This window comes from Schistocerca cancellata, chromosome 1, assembly GCF_023864275.1.
Source record: "Schistocerca cancellata isolate TAMUIC-IGC-003103 chromosome 1, iqSchCanc2.1, whole genome shotgun sequence".
Classification (NCBI taxonomy): Eukaryota; Metazoa; Arthropoda; class Insecta; order Orthoptera; family Acrididae; genus Schistocerca; species Schistocerca cancellata.
Genome location: NC_064626.1, coordinates 751,525,115 through 751,543,303, shown reverse-complemented (window position 1 = coordinate 751,543,303; position 18,189 = coordinate 751,525,115). Strand labels below are relative to the sequence as shown.

Below are 18,189 nucleotides of genomic sequence, written 5' to 3'. Positions count from 1 at the left end.
GATGTGTTCCAATCGACTTGCCGTTTCAAGTTAAGCATGTCCATTCTCTGGTTCGCCTTCCATTAGGAATGACGATTAATAAAGCGAAAGGCCTGTCGTTGGAGGTTTGTGGAGTGAACCTTGAATTGCCTAGTTTCTCCCACGGGCAGTTGTGCGTGGCGTCTCCACAGTCGGTAAACCACCGGCAAATTATTGTCAAAATAATGAATTCCGATTTCTTTCATTTCAATAAATTCATGATCTTAGTGAAACTGTTATTTTCCAATTCAGACAAATTGAGGGAAGATTCGGCTAAATGTATTACAACGGAGGGTCTGTTCGACAGTCTAACCAATGAAGATCCTAGAGTAATTGTTGATTTCAGTTCACGGAAATTAAAGGTAATGTTCAGCTCGGTATGTTGCAACTGAAGTACCGACTGACAGCCTACGCGCAACCTCAACAACTGCATATATAGACATCAAACAATCGAAAATCCAGGATGGAATGCAACAATATTCTGTAAAGGAAAGTTGCCATTCACCATCTAGCAGAGATGCTGATTCGCAGATAGGCACAATAGAAAGGCCGGCACAAATAAATAAAGCTTTCGGCCATCGTCAAAGATACACACACACACACACACACACACACACACACACACGCAACTCACCCCCACCCAATCATCACTCCCATCATGCACTGGTGCTGCTGCTTGCAGTGTGGTTTCAGTTACCTGAGTCTGCACTTGTGTGTTTGAGATGCGTTGCGTGACTGTGTGTGTATCATCTAATTTTGACGCATGCCTTACTGGCCAAAGGGTTTATCTATTTGTGATGGTCTTCTCGTTGTGCCTGTGTGTGTGTGTGTGTGTGTGTGTGTTGTAACTTAATGCTTTATTTTATTGAAGTCTTCTCGTTGACCCTGTCTGAGACAAAGCATTACAGCATCACCGACAATGCATTGGTGCTATATAGACAATTTATAAACACATAGTATTAAACTGTCTACGAGAAAAAGGATGCTCAACTATACTGAAAAAAAATCGGTTTTGTTTTTCTTTTCACAGTCATTTTTAACAGAAAACAGGAAAGTTCTGTCCATGCCTAACTTTTAATCCTACCTGTCCGTAGATTAAAACCACTGTCATTAAAGCTACTATCCTCACAGATTCAACAGCTGGGATGGTCTCTCTCAGACCCCGTGTACTAATGATACTCAACCAATTTACCCATTCATTTTGACTTCTATTCCCAATCAAGGTTCCGTTTCCAAGAACAATAAATAAGGTCAGAGAGAGGGGGAGGAGGAGATGTACAGAGAAGGGGGCAGGAAACGGATATAAAAACGGAGAAGGAGGATATGGACAGAGATGATGCAGCAGCAGATGGATAGAGAGAACGTGGGATAAGCAATATATGAGAGTGGGGGAAGGTGATTCGCAGAGATGGCGGAGGGAGGAGCAGATGGACAAAAGTGAGTGGGTAGGAGGAGAAGGATAGAGAGAGGGGGGAGAAGGATATCAGGACATATGTCCAATCTACATACATATTTAGCAACTGCAAAGCATTGTCGGGTTCGCTGGTTACTCACTACATTTGGGCAAGTACAGGGTGTTTCAAAAATGACCGGTATATTTGAAACGGCAATAAAAACTAAACGAGCAGCGATAGAAATACACCGTTTGTTGCAATATGCTTGGGACAACGGAACATTTTCAGGCAGACAAACTTTCGAAATTACAGTAGTTACAATTTTCAACAACAGATGGCGCTGCGGTCTGGGAAACTCTATAGTACGATATTTTCCACATATCCACCATGTGTAGCAATAATATGGCGTAGTCTCTGAATGAAATTACCCGAAACCTTTGACAACGTGTCTGGCGGAATGGCTTCACATGCAGATGAGATGTACTGCTTCAGCTGTTCAATTGTTTCTGGATTCTGGCGGTACACCTGGTCTTCCAAGTGTGCCCACAGAAAGAAGTCACAGGGGTTCATGTCTGGCGAATAGGGAGGCCAATCCACGCCGCCTCCTGTATGTTTCGGATAGCCCAAAGCAATCACACGATCATCGAAATATTCATTCAGGAAATTAAAGACGTCGGCCGTGCGATGTGGCCGGGCACCATCTTGCATAAACCACGAGGTGTTCGCAGTGTCGTCTAAGGCAGTTTGTACCGCCACAAATTCACGAAGAATGTCCAGATAGCGTGATGCAGTAATCGTTTCGGATCTGAAAAATGGGCCAATGATTCCTTTGGAAGAAATGGCGGCCCAGACCAGTACTTTTTGAGGATGCAGGGACGATGGGACTGCAACATGGGGCTTTTCGGTTCCCCATATGCGCCAGTTCTGTTTATTGACGAAGCCGTCCAGGTAAAAATAAGCTTCGTCAGTAAACCAAATGCTGCCCACATGCATATCGCCGTCATCAATCCTGTGCACTATATCGTTAGCGAATGTCTCTCGTGCAGCAATGGTAGCGGCGCTGAGGGGTTGGCGCATTTGAATTTTGTATGGATAGAGGTGTAAACTCTGGCGCATGAGACGATACGTGGACGTTGGCGTCATTTGGACAGCAGCTGCAACACGGCGAACGGAAACCCGAGGCCGCTGTTGGATCACCTGCTGCACTAGCTGCGCGTTGCCCTCTGTGGTTGCCGTACGCGGTCGCCCTACCTTTCCAGCACGTTCATCCGTCACGTTCCCAGTCCGTTGAAATTTTTCAAACAGATCCTTTATTGTATCGCTTTTCGGTCCTTTGGTTACATTAAACCTCCGTTGAAAACTTCGTCTTGTTGCAACAACACTGTGTTCTAGGCGGTGGAATTCCAACACCAGAAAAATCCTCTGTTCTAAGGAATAAACCATGTTGTCCACAGCACACTTGCACGTTGTGAACAGCACACGCTTACAGCAGAAATACGACGTACAGAATGGCGCACCCACAGACTGCGTTGTCTTCTATATCTTTCACATCACTTGCAGCGCCATCTGTTGTTGAAAATTGTAACTACTGTAATTTCGAAAGTTTGTCCGCCTGAAAATGTACTGTTGTCCCAAGCATATTGCAACAAACGGTGTATTTCTATCGCTGCTCGTTTAGTTTTTATTGCCGTTTCAAATATACCGGTCATTTTTGAAACACCCTGTAGCTTGCACATGTAAGTGCCAGTGACAGCGCAGTGAGGAGAGCAGGCAGTAGCAGCAGTACTCACACGCCTGGAGCGAGAATCTCGGTGAGGGCCATGAAACCCGGGGGACAGTGGCGCCGGTCCAGGACGGCCACGTGTAGCAGCGCAGACAGACACAGCGCCCACACGGGCTCGAGCAGGCGCCGGTCGCAGAGGTGCGCCACCCGCAGCTGCAACATTCCACCAGTCGCGTTACAAGAACAGCATGTGCATTCAGCAGGCAGAATATTACGCCTTTCTGCTTACAGCTGTCTTTCTACTATGGAAAGGAAGACCGTATCAGAGCGAAGGAAGGAACATGCTCCACTCACGCATATTGCATGGGAAGGGGGTTCGTAGCAGAATTACGGACAAGCCGTTTCACCTCACAATAACAACAAAATAAATGGGATGCGGTTTATTCACAGACAGAAAAAAGAAGGAAATGTATTTTAATGTCTAAACATGAATATAAAATTCAGCCTAGAAAATTGGCATTACACCTAGGAATCATCAGAGACAAGGGTATCGTCGGGAGTGCCCCAAGGGCGTGTGATAGGATGAAATGATTTGGCGGACTGGGCGAGCAGCAATCCGCGCTTGTTTGCTGATGATGCTGTGGTGTCCAGGAAGGTGTCTTAGCTGAGTGACTGTAGGAGGATACAAGATGAGCTAGACAAAGTTTCTAATTAGCGTGATGAATGGCAGCTAGTCTAAATGTAGAAAAATGTGTCATTGAGGATGAGTAGAAAAAACAAATCCGTAATGTTCGGATACAGCACTAGTAGTGTCCAGCTTCACACACGTCGTTTAAATACACTACTGGCCATTAAAATTGCTACACCACAAAGATGACGTGCTACAGACGCGAAATTTAACCGACAGGAAGAAGATGCTGTGATATGCAAATGATTAGCTTTTCGGAGCATTCACAGAAGGTTGGCGCCGGTGGCGACACCTACAAAGTGCTGAATGAGGAAAGTTTCCAACCGATTTCTCATACACAAACACCAGTTGACCGGTGTTGCCTGGTGAAACGTTTTTGTGATGCCTCGTGTAAGAGGAGAAATGTGTACCATCACGTTTCCGACTTTGATAAGAGTCGGATTGTAGCCTATCGCGATTGCGGTTTATCGTATCGCGACATTGCTGCTCGCGTTGGGCGAGATCCAATGACTGTTAGTAGAATATGGAATCGGTGGGTTCAGGAGGGTAATGCAGAACGCCGTGCTGGATCCCAACGGCTGCGTATCACTAGCAGTCGATATGACAGGCATCTTATCCGCATGGCTGTAACGGATCGTGCAGCCACGTCTCGTTCCCTGAGTCAACACATGGGGTCGTTTGCGAGACAACAACCACCTGCACGAACAGTTCGACGACGTTTGCAGCAGCATGGACTATCAGCTCGGAGACCATGGCTGCGGTTACCCTTGACGCTGCATCACAGACAGGAGCGCCTGCGATGGTGTATTCAACGACCAAACCTGGGTCCACGAATGACAAAACGTCATTTTTACGGATGAATCCACGTTCTGTTTACAGCATCATGATGGTCGCATCCGTGTTTGGTGAAACGCACATTGGAAGCGTGAATTCGTCATCGCCATACTGGCGTATCACATGGCGTGATGGTATGGGGTGCCATTGGTTACACGTCTCGGTCACCTCTTGTTCGCATTGACGGCACTTTGAACAGTGGACGTTACATTTCACATGTGTTACGACCCGTGGCTCTACCCTTCATTCGAGCCCTGCGAAACCCTACATTTCAGCAGGATAATGCACGACCGTATGTTGAAGGTCCTGTACGGGTCTTTCTGGATACAGAAAATATTCGACTGCTGCCCTGGCCATATCTCTCACCAACTGAAAACGTCTGGTGAATGGTGGCGGAGCAACTGGCTCGTCACAATACGACAGTCACTACTCTTGATGAACTGTGGTATCATGCTGAACCTGCATGGGCAGCTGTACCTGTATACGCCATCCAAGCTCTGTTTGACTCAATGCCCATGCGTATCAAGGCCGTTATTAAGGCCAGAGGTGGTTGTTCTGGGTACTGATTTCTCAGGATCTATGCACGCAAATTGCGTGAAAATGTAATCACATGTCAGTTCTAGTATAATATATTTGTCCAATGAGTACCCGTTTATAATCTGCATTTCTTCTTGGTGTAGCAATTTTAATGGCCAGTAGTGTATCTGGGCATAACGTTGCAAAGCGATATGGAGTGGAACGAGCATTTGAGGATTGTGGTACGGAAGGCGAAATGTGGTTCATCTGTAAAGAAGACCGCATGTAGGACGCTAGTGCGACATATTCATGAATACAGCTCGAGTGTTTGGGATCCGTATCAAGTCCGATTAAAGGGAGACATCGAAGCTATTCATAGGCGGGATACTAGATTTGTTACTGGTAGGTTCGAACAACACGCAAGTGTTACTGGCATGCTTCGGGAACTCAAAGGGGAATCCCTGTAGAGAAGGCGATATTCTTTTCGTAGAGCACTTTATAAAATTTAGAGCACCGGCATTTGAAGCTGCCTGAAGAGTGATTCTACTGCCTCCAACATGCACGCAGGCCGTCATTTTTTCCCTCTCTCTCTTTACTAGTGGAGCAGGAAAAACACCAGCAGTGGTACGGGGTACCCTACGCCACGAGTCGTAGGGTGGATTGCGGAGTATCCACGTAGACGTAGATGTAAATCTTTTCATCGAGACTTACAAGGTGTGACAGTGATATAATAATGCGGGAAATACCTGTGATTAATTTCTGCATCAGAATGACCTCTGACAGAGATCCAACCTTAGGATACACTACTGAGATCTGTGTGCGAAGAAATATCTGAACGCGTATTAAAGTGGGACGTTCGTGAAATTGACCGAAAATGTCAATTTTCATATTCTTTCTGTTTGTTAGTAGAACTCATGGACATGAAATTCCCAAAGTTTCAATGATGAAATCACATCCGAAGTGCCTGAAAAGTAATTCAATGTGTGACGTGACCCTGCCACGCTCATATTTTGAAGCAACACTTCAATACTAGCTCGGTGAACGATGCACACGTGGATTATTTTCAAACAAACTTCCACAGAATACATTTAGAAGGCTGTGGTATACGTATACTATTTGATTTTATGAATCATCTGTGACTCTGTTAGCCGGCCGCTGTGGCCGAGCGGTTCTAGGTGCTTCAGTCCAGAACCGCCGCGACTGCTACGGTCGCAGTTTCGAATCCTGCCTCGGGCATGGATGTGTGTGATGTCCTTAGATTAGTTAGGTTTAAGTAGTTCTAAGTTCTAGGGGACTGATGACCTCAGACGTTAAGTCCCATAGTGCTCAGTCATTTGAACCATTTTTTTTTTACTCTGTTCCGTATCTTAGAAACAATAACAAACCGGTTGCTTTGTTTATGAAGAAGCAATGCCCTGAAACGGTATTTTCTTCTGCTATAGTTGTCAGCATTGCAGCTTATGATGCAGTCCTTATATTCATTGATGGGAGCGTAGGGAGGATAAAAGTATTAGAAAGATTGGGCTGTAAGATAGGTAATTTCACTCCAGACATCTCCAGAAAAATAGATTACAGCACCTCTCTGCAGCTGAAAAGTGAGTTGTAGACCTGTTAAAGGAAAGAAGGCAGAAAAGAAGAAACCAGAAGAGAAGCATTGAAGGGAAAAACGACCCTGAGAACAAATATGGGGCGTTCTGAGGAGCTGACAAGAAAAAACTTGAGATAGAACTTTAAATTGCATTTCCTGAAAATTATGTTTTTTTAAAAAAAAAATTATGTATCCTTTTATCAGAATAGATAAAGACTAGAATTATGAAATTGTGTTCACTTATTTCTATAAACCCAATAAATGTTTCCTCAAGAGTGAATTTTGAAATTGTGACTGTAAGCTGAGATATGGGGCGAAGTGGCTGGAATTTTGCATGAATTTTGTATTATACTCAGAGGATTATAATTAAAAATTATTAAAATTCTCCTGTTCGATACATTCAAAAAACATAATGAATGAAGCTTACTATATGTAAAAAGACTAAACTGAGGAAATTTTGTACTAATCTCTTGAATAAGTTCTGAGAAAAAGGTACATACATACTTTTTAAAAATAAAGCTTTTAAATTCCAGAAATATTGTATATGTACTTGTTTAACTCTTTTTTTAATTTAAAAGTAAAAAACTGAAATCTAATAACTTAAAAGTTAATGTGTTAAATTCATGTAAAGCATGGTAAAAAATTTCATTGCTATGTCTTCAAAACTGTGGATTTGGTACATTTTTTAAATACTGTATATTTTGATGAACGTCTCCACTTAATCTTATTTGGTCCTAGTAGCGAACCCCAAGTTGTCAGCTTGTGATGAAACAATAAAAAACATAAAACACTTAAAGAAAAGACAAAAAATTATCTGAACAAGGTGTATTCTGTATTGAAATGAGAAAGATTATTCATTGAAGCGATTGATTTATTGCCAGAGAAACGTGCATGGAAGTATGATGTTCCAACATAATACAAAAATATATCTTCAATAAAACAGCTATAACATGTAAATAGTAATTGTCGATTGGCAAATTTGGCATGAAGGGTTGGGATTCGCTATGCAACGCTTCTCTTTGTGAGTATAAACGTTAATGCTATATGACTAATTCTGTCGTAAGTGGCAGTGATTGTGGGCCGCTTAACTGTAGGACTGTGTTACATGCAGTAATTGAACAACTGCTGCTGCAAGTCGAAAGAACACGCTGCTGAGGATATAAAGCACCACGGAAAATTCCCTAAATGCCGGAGCTGCAAAGACGCACATAACAGACAGCTGCTCGTCGTGAGTAAAACCCGTGATGATAATGATGATGATGATGATTGGTTTGTGGGGCGCTCAACTGCGGTCCCAACTTATACACAGTTTAATGTTTACACAGTCCAATCTAGCCACTGTCACGAATGATGATGATGCAATGATAAGGACAACACAAACACCCAGTCCCCGCGCAGAGATAATTCCCAACCCGGCCGGAAATCGAACTCGGGACCCCGTGATTCATACGCAGCAATGCTAGCCACTAGACCATGAGCTGCGGACAGTAAACTCCGTGCTCGACACTCCCATGTATTGTGCAGTTGACCACCAGATGTCACCAGAGGCGCGACCGCCAGCGTAAAAGGAGTAACGAAGCGGTAGCAGCAGAATCCACAGGCCAGGAGAGCTCACTTTCTTCGCAGCTGGACAAATGACTGGATGGCACGTGAGTAACAGATTCATCTGGGACATTTCGACTGGACTGTTTGTGATCTGATTCTGATGCGGATACACGAAGGAGCAGTCATACCTAAACTAGTCCGAGCATACCTAATTTACTGTCGGATAGGAACCATCGAACATTGCAGAGAGTGTTTGTAAAAAATCGCTTGAAATCAGCCGAAGGAACCGTCTCCAGCAGGCCAGCTAGCACAGTTACTGTGGGTACCGAGTTAAAAAGAAAGGCGTGCAGCGGTCGACCAGCCCCTCATAAAGCTCACATTAATGCTGCCAGTGCTTACCAATACTTGAGGGGTGCAGAGAGTCGCGCCACTGGGCAGAAAATGACTGAAAACGAGTGATTTTCAGTGATGAAACATACTATACTTTGTGGCAATTCCAAGGAAGTGTTTGAGTTCGGCAGATGCCTGGAGAGCTTTACCTGCCATCAGATGTAGTGCCAACATTGCGGAGGGTGGTTGTAAAAAATCTACAGAAACCAGCACGGTTTTAGGAAACAGCGGTCATGCGAGACACAGCTGGCCCTCTTTGTACATCATATACAACTGGCTCTAGATACCGGCTCCCAGGTTGATTCCATATTTCTAGACTTGCAAAAGGCGTTCGACTCAGTTCCACACTGTCGCTTGCTCCAAAACGTGCGCGCTTACGGTCTATCCGATGACATATGCGGTTGGATAGAAAGTTTTCTAATAGACAGAGAGCAGTATGTCGTCCTGAATGGGGCGACTTCAACAGAAACAAGCGTAACTTCAGATGAGCTCCAGGGCAGTGTAATAGGTCCGCTGCTTTTTACGATTTACATAAAAGATCTGGTTGGTGGTATTGACAGCGGCATTAGACTGTTTGCCGATGATGCTGTAGTCTACAGGAAAGTGGTATCACACGAAAGTTGTGAACAAATCAATGAGGATTTGCAGAAAATAAATGCGTGGTGTAATGACTGGCAGTTATCTCTCAATATTAGTAAGTGTAACCTACTGCGTATAACAAGGCGAAAATCCCCATTAATTTAAGAGTACAAAATAAATGCCCAGTCTTTGGAAGCGGTAACATCCGTCTAGTATCTGGGTGCGACTATTCGAAATGATCTCAAACGGAATGATCATATTACACAAGTAACGGGCTAGGCGAACTCTAGATTGCGATTTATTGGTAGAATCCTGAAGCGATGCAGTCCTTCAACAAAGGAAATTGCTTACAATACGTTAGTTCGTCCAGTCTTAGAGTACTGTTGGGCTGTATGGGACCCTTACCGGTTGGGTCTGATTCAAGATATTGAGAAGGTCCAAAGAAGAGCGCTAAGATTCGTGACTGGTACATTTAGCCATCGCGAGAGCGTTACAAGACTCATAGAAAGTTTGAACTGCGACACACTTGCAGATAGACTGCGCGCTAAACGGAAGGGGCTGCTCACTAAATTCCGAACTCCGATCTTCACCGAGGATGTAGAGCATATATTATTACCACCAACTTTAAAATCGCACAATGATCACCATTGAAAGATAAGGGAAATTAGATCTCGTACTGAGGCGTTCAGACGGTTTTCCCTCGCGTCATCCGCGAGTTGAACAGAGGGGGGGGGGGGGGGGGGGAAATACGACTTTGCCGCGGATTGTGCCCTCCACCACTCACCGCTTGGTGGCTGGCGGAGTATATATGTAGATGTAGATGAACAGTGAAGTACAGGGGAGGTGGAGTTACGGTACGGGGGTGTGTTTCGTTGTTATGGTATAGTCCCGTTATTGCGCTTAAATAAGCGATAAATACAGGAAGATATGAACACATGTTACAGTATGCCCACCGTACCTCTTTCTAATGTCCGCTAATAGATGTTCGGATAGTTTTGAAAAGATAGTGTGTACGATATTGCAGTGCCTGCATTGCACAGAATTACGATGCAAAGATGCAAAGATCCTTCGAACATGCACGCCTCTCCGAAGGAACAGACTCTGCGGCTGCTACAGGTAGCCGTTGTGAAATGTAGTCGCATTTGCAAATATGGACAACCATCGGCTTTATAATGGAATGACGGCAGTGAAAATACTAGCCGGCCGAGCGGTTCTAGGCGCTTCAGTCTGCAACCGCGCGACCGCTAAGGTCGCAGGTTCGAATCCTGACTCGGGCTTGGATGTGTGTGATGTCCTTACGTTAGTTAGGTTTAAGTAGTTCTAAGTTCTAGGGGACTGATGACCTCAGATGTTAAGTCCCATAGTGCTCAGAGCCATTTGAACCATTTTTTGAAAATACGTGCCGAACCGGCATTCTAACCTGGATTTCCCGCTTATCAGGAGCGGCAGCATTACACTTAAGCTATTAAAATATGTCCCCTGTACGGGAATATACACATAATGAATGTACGAGTGGAGGTTGTAGACACATGGTTGATGACATACGGATGCTTGGGTGCGGCTGTGAATCGTACTCGCAAACCTAAATGGTAACGCGACCGGTACGACAAGCGGGGAATCCGGGTTCGATGCCTGTCCAGCACAAATTTTCATTGTCGTCATTCCATTATACAGCTGATGGTTGCCCATAATCGCAAACGCGAACACATCTCATGTATTTCATAATGGCTGTAGTCGACGCAGTACCTGTTCCTTCGGACATACGTGCATGTCCGAAGAAATTTTGAATCTTACTTCTGAACAACAAATGGTTCAAATGGCTCCAAGCACTATGGGAGTTAACATCCGAGGTCATCAGTCCCCTAGACTTAGAACTAATTAAACCTAACTAACCTAAAGATATCACACACATCCATGGCCGAGGCAGGATTCGAACCTGCGACCGCAGCAACAACGCGGTTCCGTACCGAAGCGCCTAGAACAGCTCGGTCACAACGGTCGGCTTCTGAACAACACAGGTACTGCAATATAGTACCTATCAGCCAACACCGTGTATTCAACTTTCAATTAAAATGTCTCCCCTATACAGGAATATACATAATAAATGTACGACTGCAGGTTGTGGACACGTGGTTTGCAGCATCAAAGGACTAGTTGTGTTAGATCGAGGAGACTTTAGCAAGCAGGAGATGGTATTTATTGAAGACACGGATTGGCGCTGTTTAATTAAACTAGATAAACTAAATTTCTTTCGCAAGAAATCTACTCTGTAGGAATCAGCATGCGTTTTGAAAAAGACGATCGTGTGAAGCCCAGCTCGCGCTATCGTCCACGAGACTCAGAGGGCCATAGACACGGGTTCCCAGGTAGATGCCATGTTTCTTGACTTCCGAAAGGCGTTTGATACAGTTCCCCACAATCGTTTAATGAACAAAGTAAGAGCATATTGACTATCAGACTAATTGTGTGACTGGATTGAAGAGTTACTAGATAACAGAACGCAGCATGTCATTCTCAATGGAGAGAAGTCTTCCGAAGTAAGAGTGATTTCAGGTGTGCCGCAGGGGAGTGTCATAGGACCGTTGCTATTCACAGTATACATAAATGACCTTGTGGATGACATCGGAAGTTCACTGAGGCTTTTTGCGGATGATGCTGCAGTATATAAAGAGGTTGTAACAATGGAAAATTGTACTGAAATGCAGGTGGATCTGCAACGAATTGACTCATGGTGCAGGGAATGGCAATTCAATTTCAATATAGACAAGTGTAATGTGCTGCGAATACATAGAAAGAAAGATCCTTTATCTTTTAACTACAACATAGCAGGATAACAACTGGAAGAAGTTAATTCCATAAATTATGTGGGAGTAGGCATTAGGAGTGATTTAAAATGGAATAACCATATAAAATTAATCGTCGGTAAAGCAGATGCCAAACTGAGATTCATTGGAAGAATCCTGAGGAAATGCAGTCCGAAAACAAAGGAAGTAGGTTACAGTACGCTTGTTCGCCCACTGCTTGAGTACTGCTGACCGGTGTGGGATCCGTACCAGATGGGGTTGATAGAAGAGATAGAGAAGATCCAACGGAGAGCAGCGCGCTTCGTTACAGGATCATTTAGTAGTCGCGAAAGCGTTACGGAGATGATAGATAAACTCTGTCTTCTATGATAGAAGACTCTGCAAGAGAGACACTCAGTAGCTCGGTACGGGCTTTTGTTGAAGTTTCGAGAACATACCTTCACCGAGGAGTCAAGCATTATATTGCTCCCTCCTACGTATATCTCGCGAAGAGACCATGAGGATAAAATCAGAGAGAGAGCCCACACAGAGGCAAACCGACAATCTTTCTTTCCACGAACAATACGAGACTGGAATAGAAGGGAGAACCGATAGAGGTACTCAAGGTACCCTCCACCGCACAACGTCAGGTGGCTTGCGGAGTATGGATGTAGATTTAGATGTAAATGTAGAAGAATATCGAAAGGTTTTGATTTTAGTGTGTCCTTTGACATATGTGGCCATTAACTATGCTACTGTCCTTTTTTTCCGTGGAAGTTGTAAGAATGCACTAGATAGAGGTGCGTTGACTGTTGTTGCTATATGTTTTCCAATTTAACGTTAGAATGATCGTGGAGTCGTAATGATGCAGTTAGACTGACTGCTTGCAGGCCTCTGTGTCTTAGGAGTGGTAACGATTTTAACCACGTGTAAGTTCGTATGCTTCCAGTGCTCAGTCACTTTCTATAACATTCATCTGCATTGCGCGAATCTATAAGTACAGTACAATCCGAACTTAAATTACAATCCGTAAATAACGTCAGCTTCCTTTCTTTCTACTCCCGACTTCTAAATACCTGTGTACAACGAATTTTATCACCGTTTCTATTAAGGAATTGTAGGGCATGAGTGAATGAGTTGCGCTGGCCAGAAGCGTACAAACACGTATGAAGGCCATCTGCTGCAGCCGCTGCGTGCAGTACCTGTACGAGCGTCGTTACGGCGGCGAAGGCGATGGTGAGGTCCGGGTGGAGCCAGAAGGCGGCGCCGCTCGCCAGGCCGGCCAGGAGCGCATGCGCAGACCGGTCCTCGCCCCGCAGCCGGCACAACCCGCAGCGCACCGCCTGCGGCCACCACACTTTTATTTTTTATTTGTGTTGGCTTTTTGCTGGATACAATACAGCCAGTACGACTACTTTTCAAGGTTATGTGATGTAAAGTACGTGCGGTAAAAGTGAGATGAAAATTTTAATGACAAATGATACAAGTACCAACGATAAAAACAATTTTTTATTGATAATCTGAAACTACATTGTATAAAGATCTATAAGAAAGTTAAGATATAATTTCGCTGAAGAGGACAAAGGACTCTTAATTAAAATTGAAAATTTTCGATCTTCTGTTGTCTTTTATCGTCTGTTTTGTGTTCTCGTATGAGCGGCACGTTAAGTAGTGCTTGCCTGAATAATTCATGACAAAATATGTCTCAAGCAAGTCGAAAAATTGTCTGATAGTTATTTAAAACCAGTTTTCAAACATTAACTAGCGGCGAAAGAGAAGAAAGCACAGCTAAAATGTCTGATCGCCTTCCATTAGAACTTCACACCGCATTAAAACCATTATTGACAGAAAGGTAAAAACTACAACCTCCAGAGAAAAGGAAAACTTCGGAAAGGTAATCTTGTTTGGACGTTGGTTTTAATATTGGCTACGTGGAGTGCGAAAATTCAACAAGGAATGTTAAATCCAACTATAGAGACATTTGAAAAATATACATACATTTCCTTATAATATTAATTTTGCCTGTAAGGAAAGCCGTTTCTTTCTTTCTACATACTCTCTTAAAAATAGAGTACTACAGTTAGTGAAGAAAGTAAAATCTTGAGTGTTAGGAAACGTATTTAAAATATCAGTAAATTGCAGTTGTTTCAAAGAAAATGACTTTTTTGCATGCTGTACATCGAAATTTTTATTTTTATTTATGCACGCAGACACGTTTCGCCTTTTTTACAAGGCATCTTCCTTAACGTTTTTTTATGAAATGGAAAGTTATTTACAGGTAACTTCTAATTCACTGCATCTAAGCAAACTGATTTTTCTCGTCTGGCAACCAGGTGGACATCTTACAGTTCACTTTCAGTTTACTGTTTACGTTACACATCACTGTAACTGCCATCTTTTTAATACAGAGATTTATTTGTTTTTCTGTGTTACCAACATTCTCAGTTTTCTGCATTCAACTGTTTTGCGAATGTGTGTGTGTGTGTGTGTGTGTGTGTGTGTGTGTGTGTGTGGGTGTGTGTGTGTGTGTGTTAGAGAGGGAGAGAGATTTCTTTTTTTTAATAAAATAAAAATAGTTTATTTTATTTTTATTACTATTTTCTATTCATTTATTTAATCTTAAAAAAATAATAATTATTATCATTACTGTATTTTCCTGTGTATACTTATTAGAGGAATCGGATGTGTAATATTTTGTTGAGATTTCTGTCTATTATATGATCAATGAGTGTAAACAGTGAGTTGTTAGTCATATTTATTTTGGCATTTAGTAGTTGTTTCTTTTCAGCCTTTGTTTTGTATATATGATAATTTTCCTGTAGTATTACGAGATGTCTTTCATTATTTATTCTAATTATTTTCATATCATTTTCTCTTGTAATAGGTTTGTGGTTACTTTCTCTCAAATGTTCTGCAAAAGTTGAGTGGCTCTTTCCATATTTCCAGTCAGTATTTGATAAGTTTGTAGTAAGGTACTGTGGGACCAAACTGCTGAGGTCATTGGTCCCTTGGCTTACAAACTACTTAATCTTACTTTAAACTAACTTACGCTAAGGACAACACACACATATCATACCAGAGGGAGGACTCGAACTTCCGACGGGGGGAGCCGCGCGAACCGTGACAAGGCGCCCCTGACAGCGCGGCTACCCCGCGCGCCGTTTGATGCGTCAGCGATTTGCGTCTGCTTATTGCAGGTAGCGTCCTGTCGAACAGTTTCGAAACTGTTCCGACTCATTAGTGATATTATATTTGTTAGATGGGAATCCCCGTTTCTGCAATGTTTTCCCACGGTTTACTTCATTTTGGAGCACATTTCTTCAGGATATTCACTGCATATGCTTGAGCAGATGCGACTCGTATTTAAAGGTCTTAAGGTGGAGCCGCCCCTAAAGATATATTAAAATATATTTTCCTATAATGGTTTACAGAAATTGAATTTTGAAGAGTGTTGAATAACATTTTCAATTTGGATTTAAATAATGACAGGCAACATCGTTGGAACGATTTATATCGATTGATGTTTTCTCAAACAGGTAATAGATTCTCTTCAGGCTGCGCCTTGAAATCGTTTAGCTTCGCGTGAGTCGTTTATAAACGATAAAAATTACTTCTGAATGTCCGAAATTCATCATATTGTCCGCTATAATTTGGCGAAAACCGCACCTCGATATATTGATTCGTTGTGGATGTATCTGAAGCGGCTTGTCTTAGCTGCCTCACCCTGTGTGTAGCTATTCTCGCGGCAACGTCTCATGGCCTTTCCCGTTACCAGTAACGGAATTCATTTACCTTAACGCTTTCTTCTTTATTGCTAAATATGTTACCACGTTTGTGAATTTCTAGGGAGTCCCTGAACAACGGTTGTGATAACTCTTCTCAATAGCGAGAACCTGCGTGTCGGCGAATTTTACCCTTGTGAACAAACGTTAACGACGAAAGTAACGTTCGTATGATGGGTCACTGCCAAGTAACATAGCTCCATGAAACTTGAACCGTACTTATAAAAGACTTACTACAGTATGGTACGAAAGGTAACCGAGAGAATACGCAATGAGACGAACAGAAATATACTTTTATTCAAAGACGATAATTACATTGAAGGGATTCATGAAGGCCCTCTGAACATCAGAAAAGGCGGTACATGGTTCTTGATAGGATGTCCGGTCGCCTAGGACTACAGACAGCCATGAATGCTCTGCAGAGTGCTCCTCTGGTGGCCACAGGGTTGGGTCTTGTGATAGGACGTCCCATCCTTCCTCCATCGCGCTTAACAACTACTGGGCGGTCGTTGGTGGTGCTGGGCGTGTTGCAGTGCGTCTCCCCAACACATTACACACGTGGTCGATGGATTTAAGTCGGGGAGACGAGCAGGCCCTTCCAGTCGCCGAATATCCTCTCGTTCCAAGAGCTCTTCCACCTGCGCTGTTCGATATAGCCGCGCGCTGTCGTGCATAAAAATGAAGTCATGGCCGAATGTATCAACGAAAAGATGTACCAACGAAAAGGAGTACAGCGTTACAACAGCTCCATCCTGTTCAAAGACCTGGAAGTCAATAATCCCGTTCTGTAACAATTCTTTCTATGGATATTCCAATTTCCATCGAGCTTTGTCACTTGGCAGTGAATCATGATGCGGAAGTACTGTGTGGTCGGTCCCATACAGCTAGCGCTCCGCCACGGCCGATTTCTCCACTTGTCACAACCTCCAGTGCCGTTCAATGGTCGCAATACTGATGGAATGTCCAATCTTTCCAATATATTTTCCACATGTACACGACATGCTGCATATTCCCGACACTGGGAGTGGATTCCTTTTCTCCTTTAGCGATCTGATGCACTGTATAATCGTGTACGACCGATTCTGTCCATCACTTCCCGACATTTCTTCTTCCGACGTACCACTCTTCGCGTGTTAGGCTTTATGACGCATATTCAAGTAGTGAAGTACCCTTTGCTCCTCAGTACGACTTCCAGGTGTTGCATCTGGCGTCCGAGACTCTATAGCATATGCATCCTCTTTGTTCGCTAAGGGCGTATTAATAATTGCTCTTTTCTGGTTCGGGGGATGATATAATAATTTGTGCAAGTATCTGTCTATGTGTGTCGGTTTTCGATTGACGTGCGATTCAAGTTCACTCCCTTCCTTATAACAGAAACGTCTAGAAAGAGTAGGTGCTGATGCTTCTCTACCGGGAGGTTATAATTAAAGTACAATTGCTCACGGAGGTCCAGTGTCTGCTGCAATTACCGTTTATCAGCGAAACTTTGTAGATATGATAATGCGTTAATGCGGAGTTCACTAATGCTGAAAAAAATTACTGTTTGACCACCATCTGCAAATCTGGAGCTGCACAGCCCCTCGTCTGGCGCTCATACTGAGCAAGCTGCGTAAGCGCAGGTTAATAATAAAATCAATATTATGTCTTTCTCACTTGTATGAACTGTTCTTCCAGGTCTCGTTCCTAATCCACTACTTATGGAAATATTTCTTTACAAATTTCTTTTAGTCACCGTGCCAGATTTGTACCTGGTAGTCAAAATTGGAACAAATTTTTTCCAGCGATAATCGGTTCTGCCTCCTCCCATGAACCATGTACCTTATCGTTAGTGGGGAGGCTTGCTTTCCTCAGCGATACAGATAGCCGTACCATAGATGCAACCACAATGGAGGGGTATCTGTTGAGAGGCCATAAAAACGTGTGGTTCCTGATGAGGGGCAGCAGCCTTTTCAGTAGTTACAGGGGCAACAATCTGGATAGTTGATCTCGCCTTGTAACATTAACCACAGCGGCTTGGCTGTGCTAGTACTGCGAACGGCTGAAAGCAAGGGGAAACTACAGCCGTATTTTTTCCCGAGAACTTGCAGCTTTACTGTATGGTTAAATGATGATGGCGTCCTCTTGGGTAAAATATTCCGGAGGTAAAATAGTCCCCCATTCGGATCTTCTATGAATCGGAGCGTGGAATGCCAGATCCCTTAATCGGGCAGGTAAGTTAGAAAATTTAAGAAGGGAAATGGATAGGTTAAAGCTAGACATAGTGGGAATTAGTGAAGTTCGGTGGCAGGAGGAACAAGACTTCTGGTCAGATGAATACAGGGTTATAAATACAGAATCAAATAACGATAA

General features: G+C 43.4%; 1 protein-coding gene across 1 annotated transcript in view; it reads right to left on the bottom strand.

Annotated features, from left to right (window-relative positions):
* LOC126100560 (uncharacterized) overlaps window positions 1-18,189 on the bottom strand; it is a 167,739-nt gene that overhangs the window by 12,876 nt on the left and 136,674 nt on the right. Inside the window, exons 7-8 of the mRNA XM_049911216.1 lie at window positions 13,261-13,401; window positions 3,203-3,348 (exon numbers count right to left, since the gene is read on the bottom strand). Coding sequence (XP_049767173.1) covers window positions 3,203-3,348; window positions 13,261-13,401 — 287 coding nt within the window. The remainder of the gene's footprint in view (window positions 1-3,202; window positions 3,349-13,260; window positions 13,402-18,189) is intronic.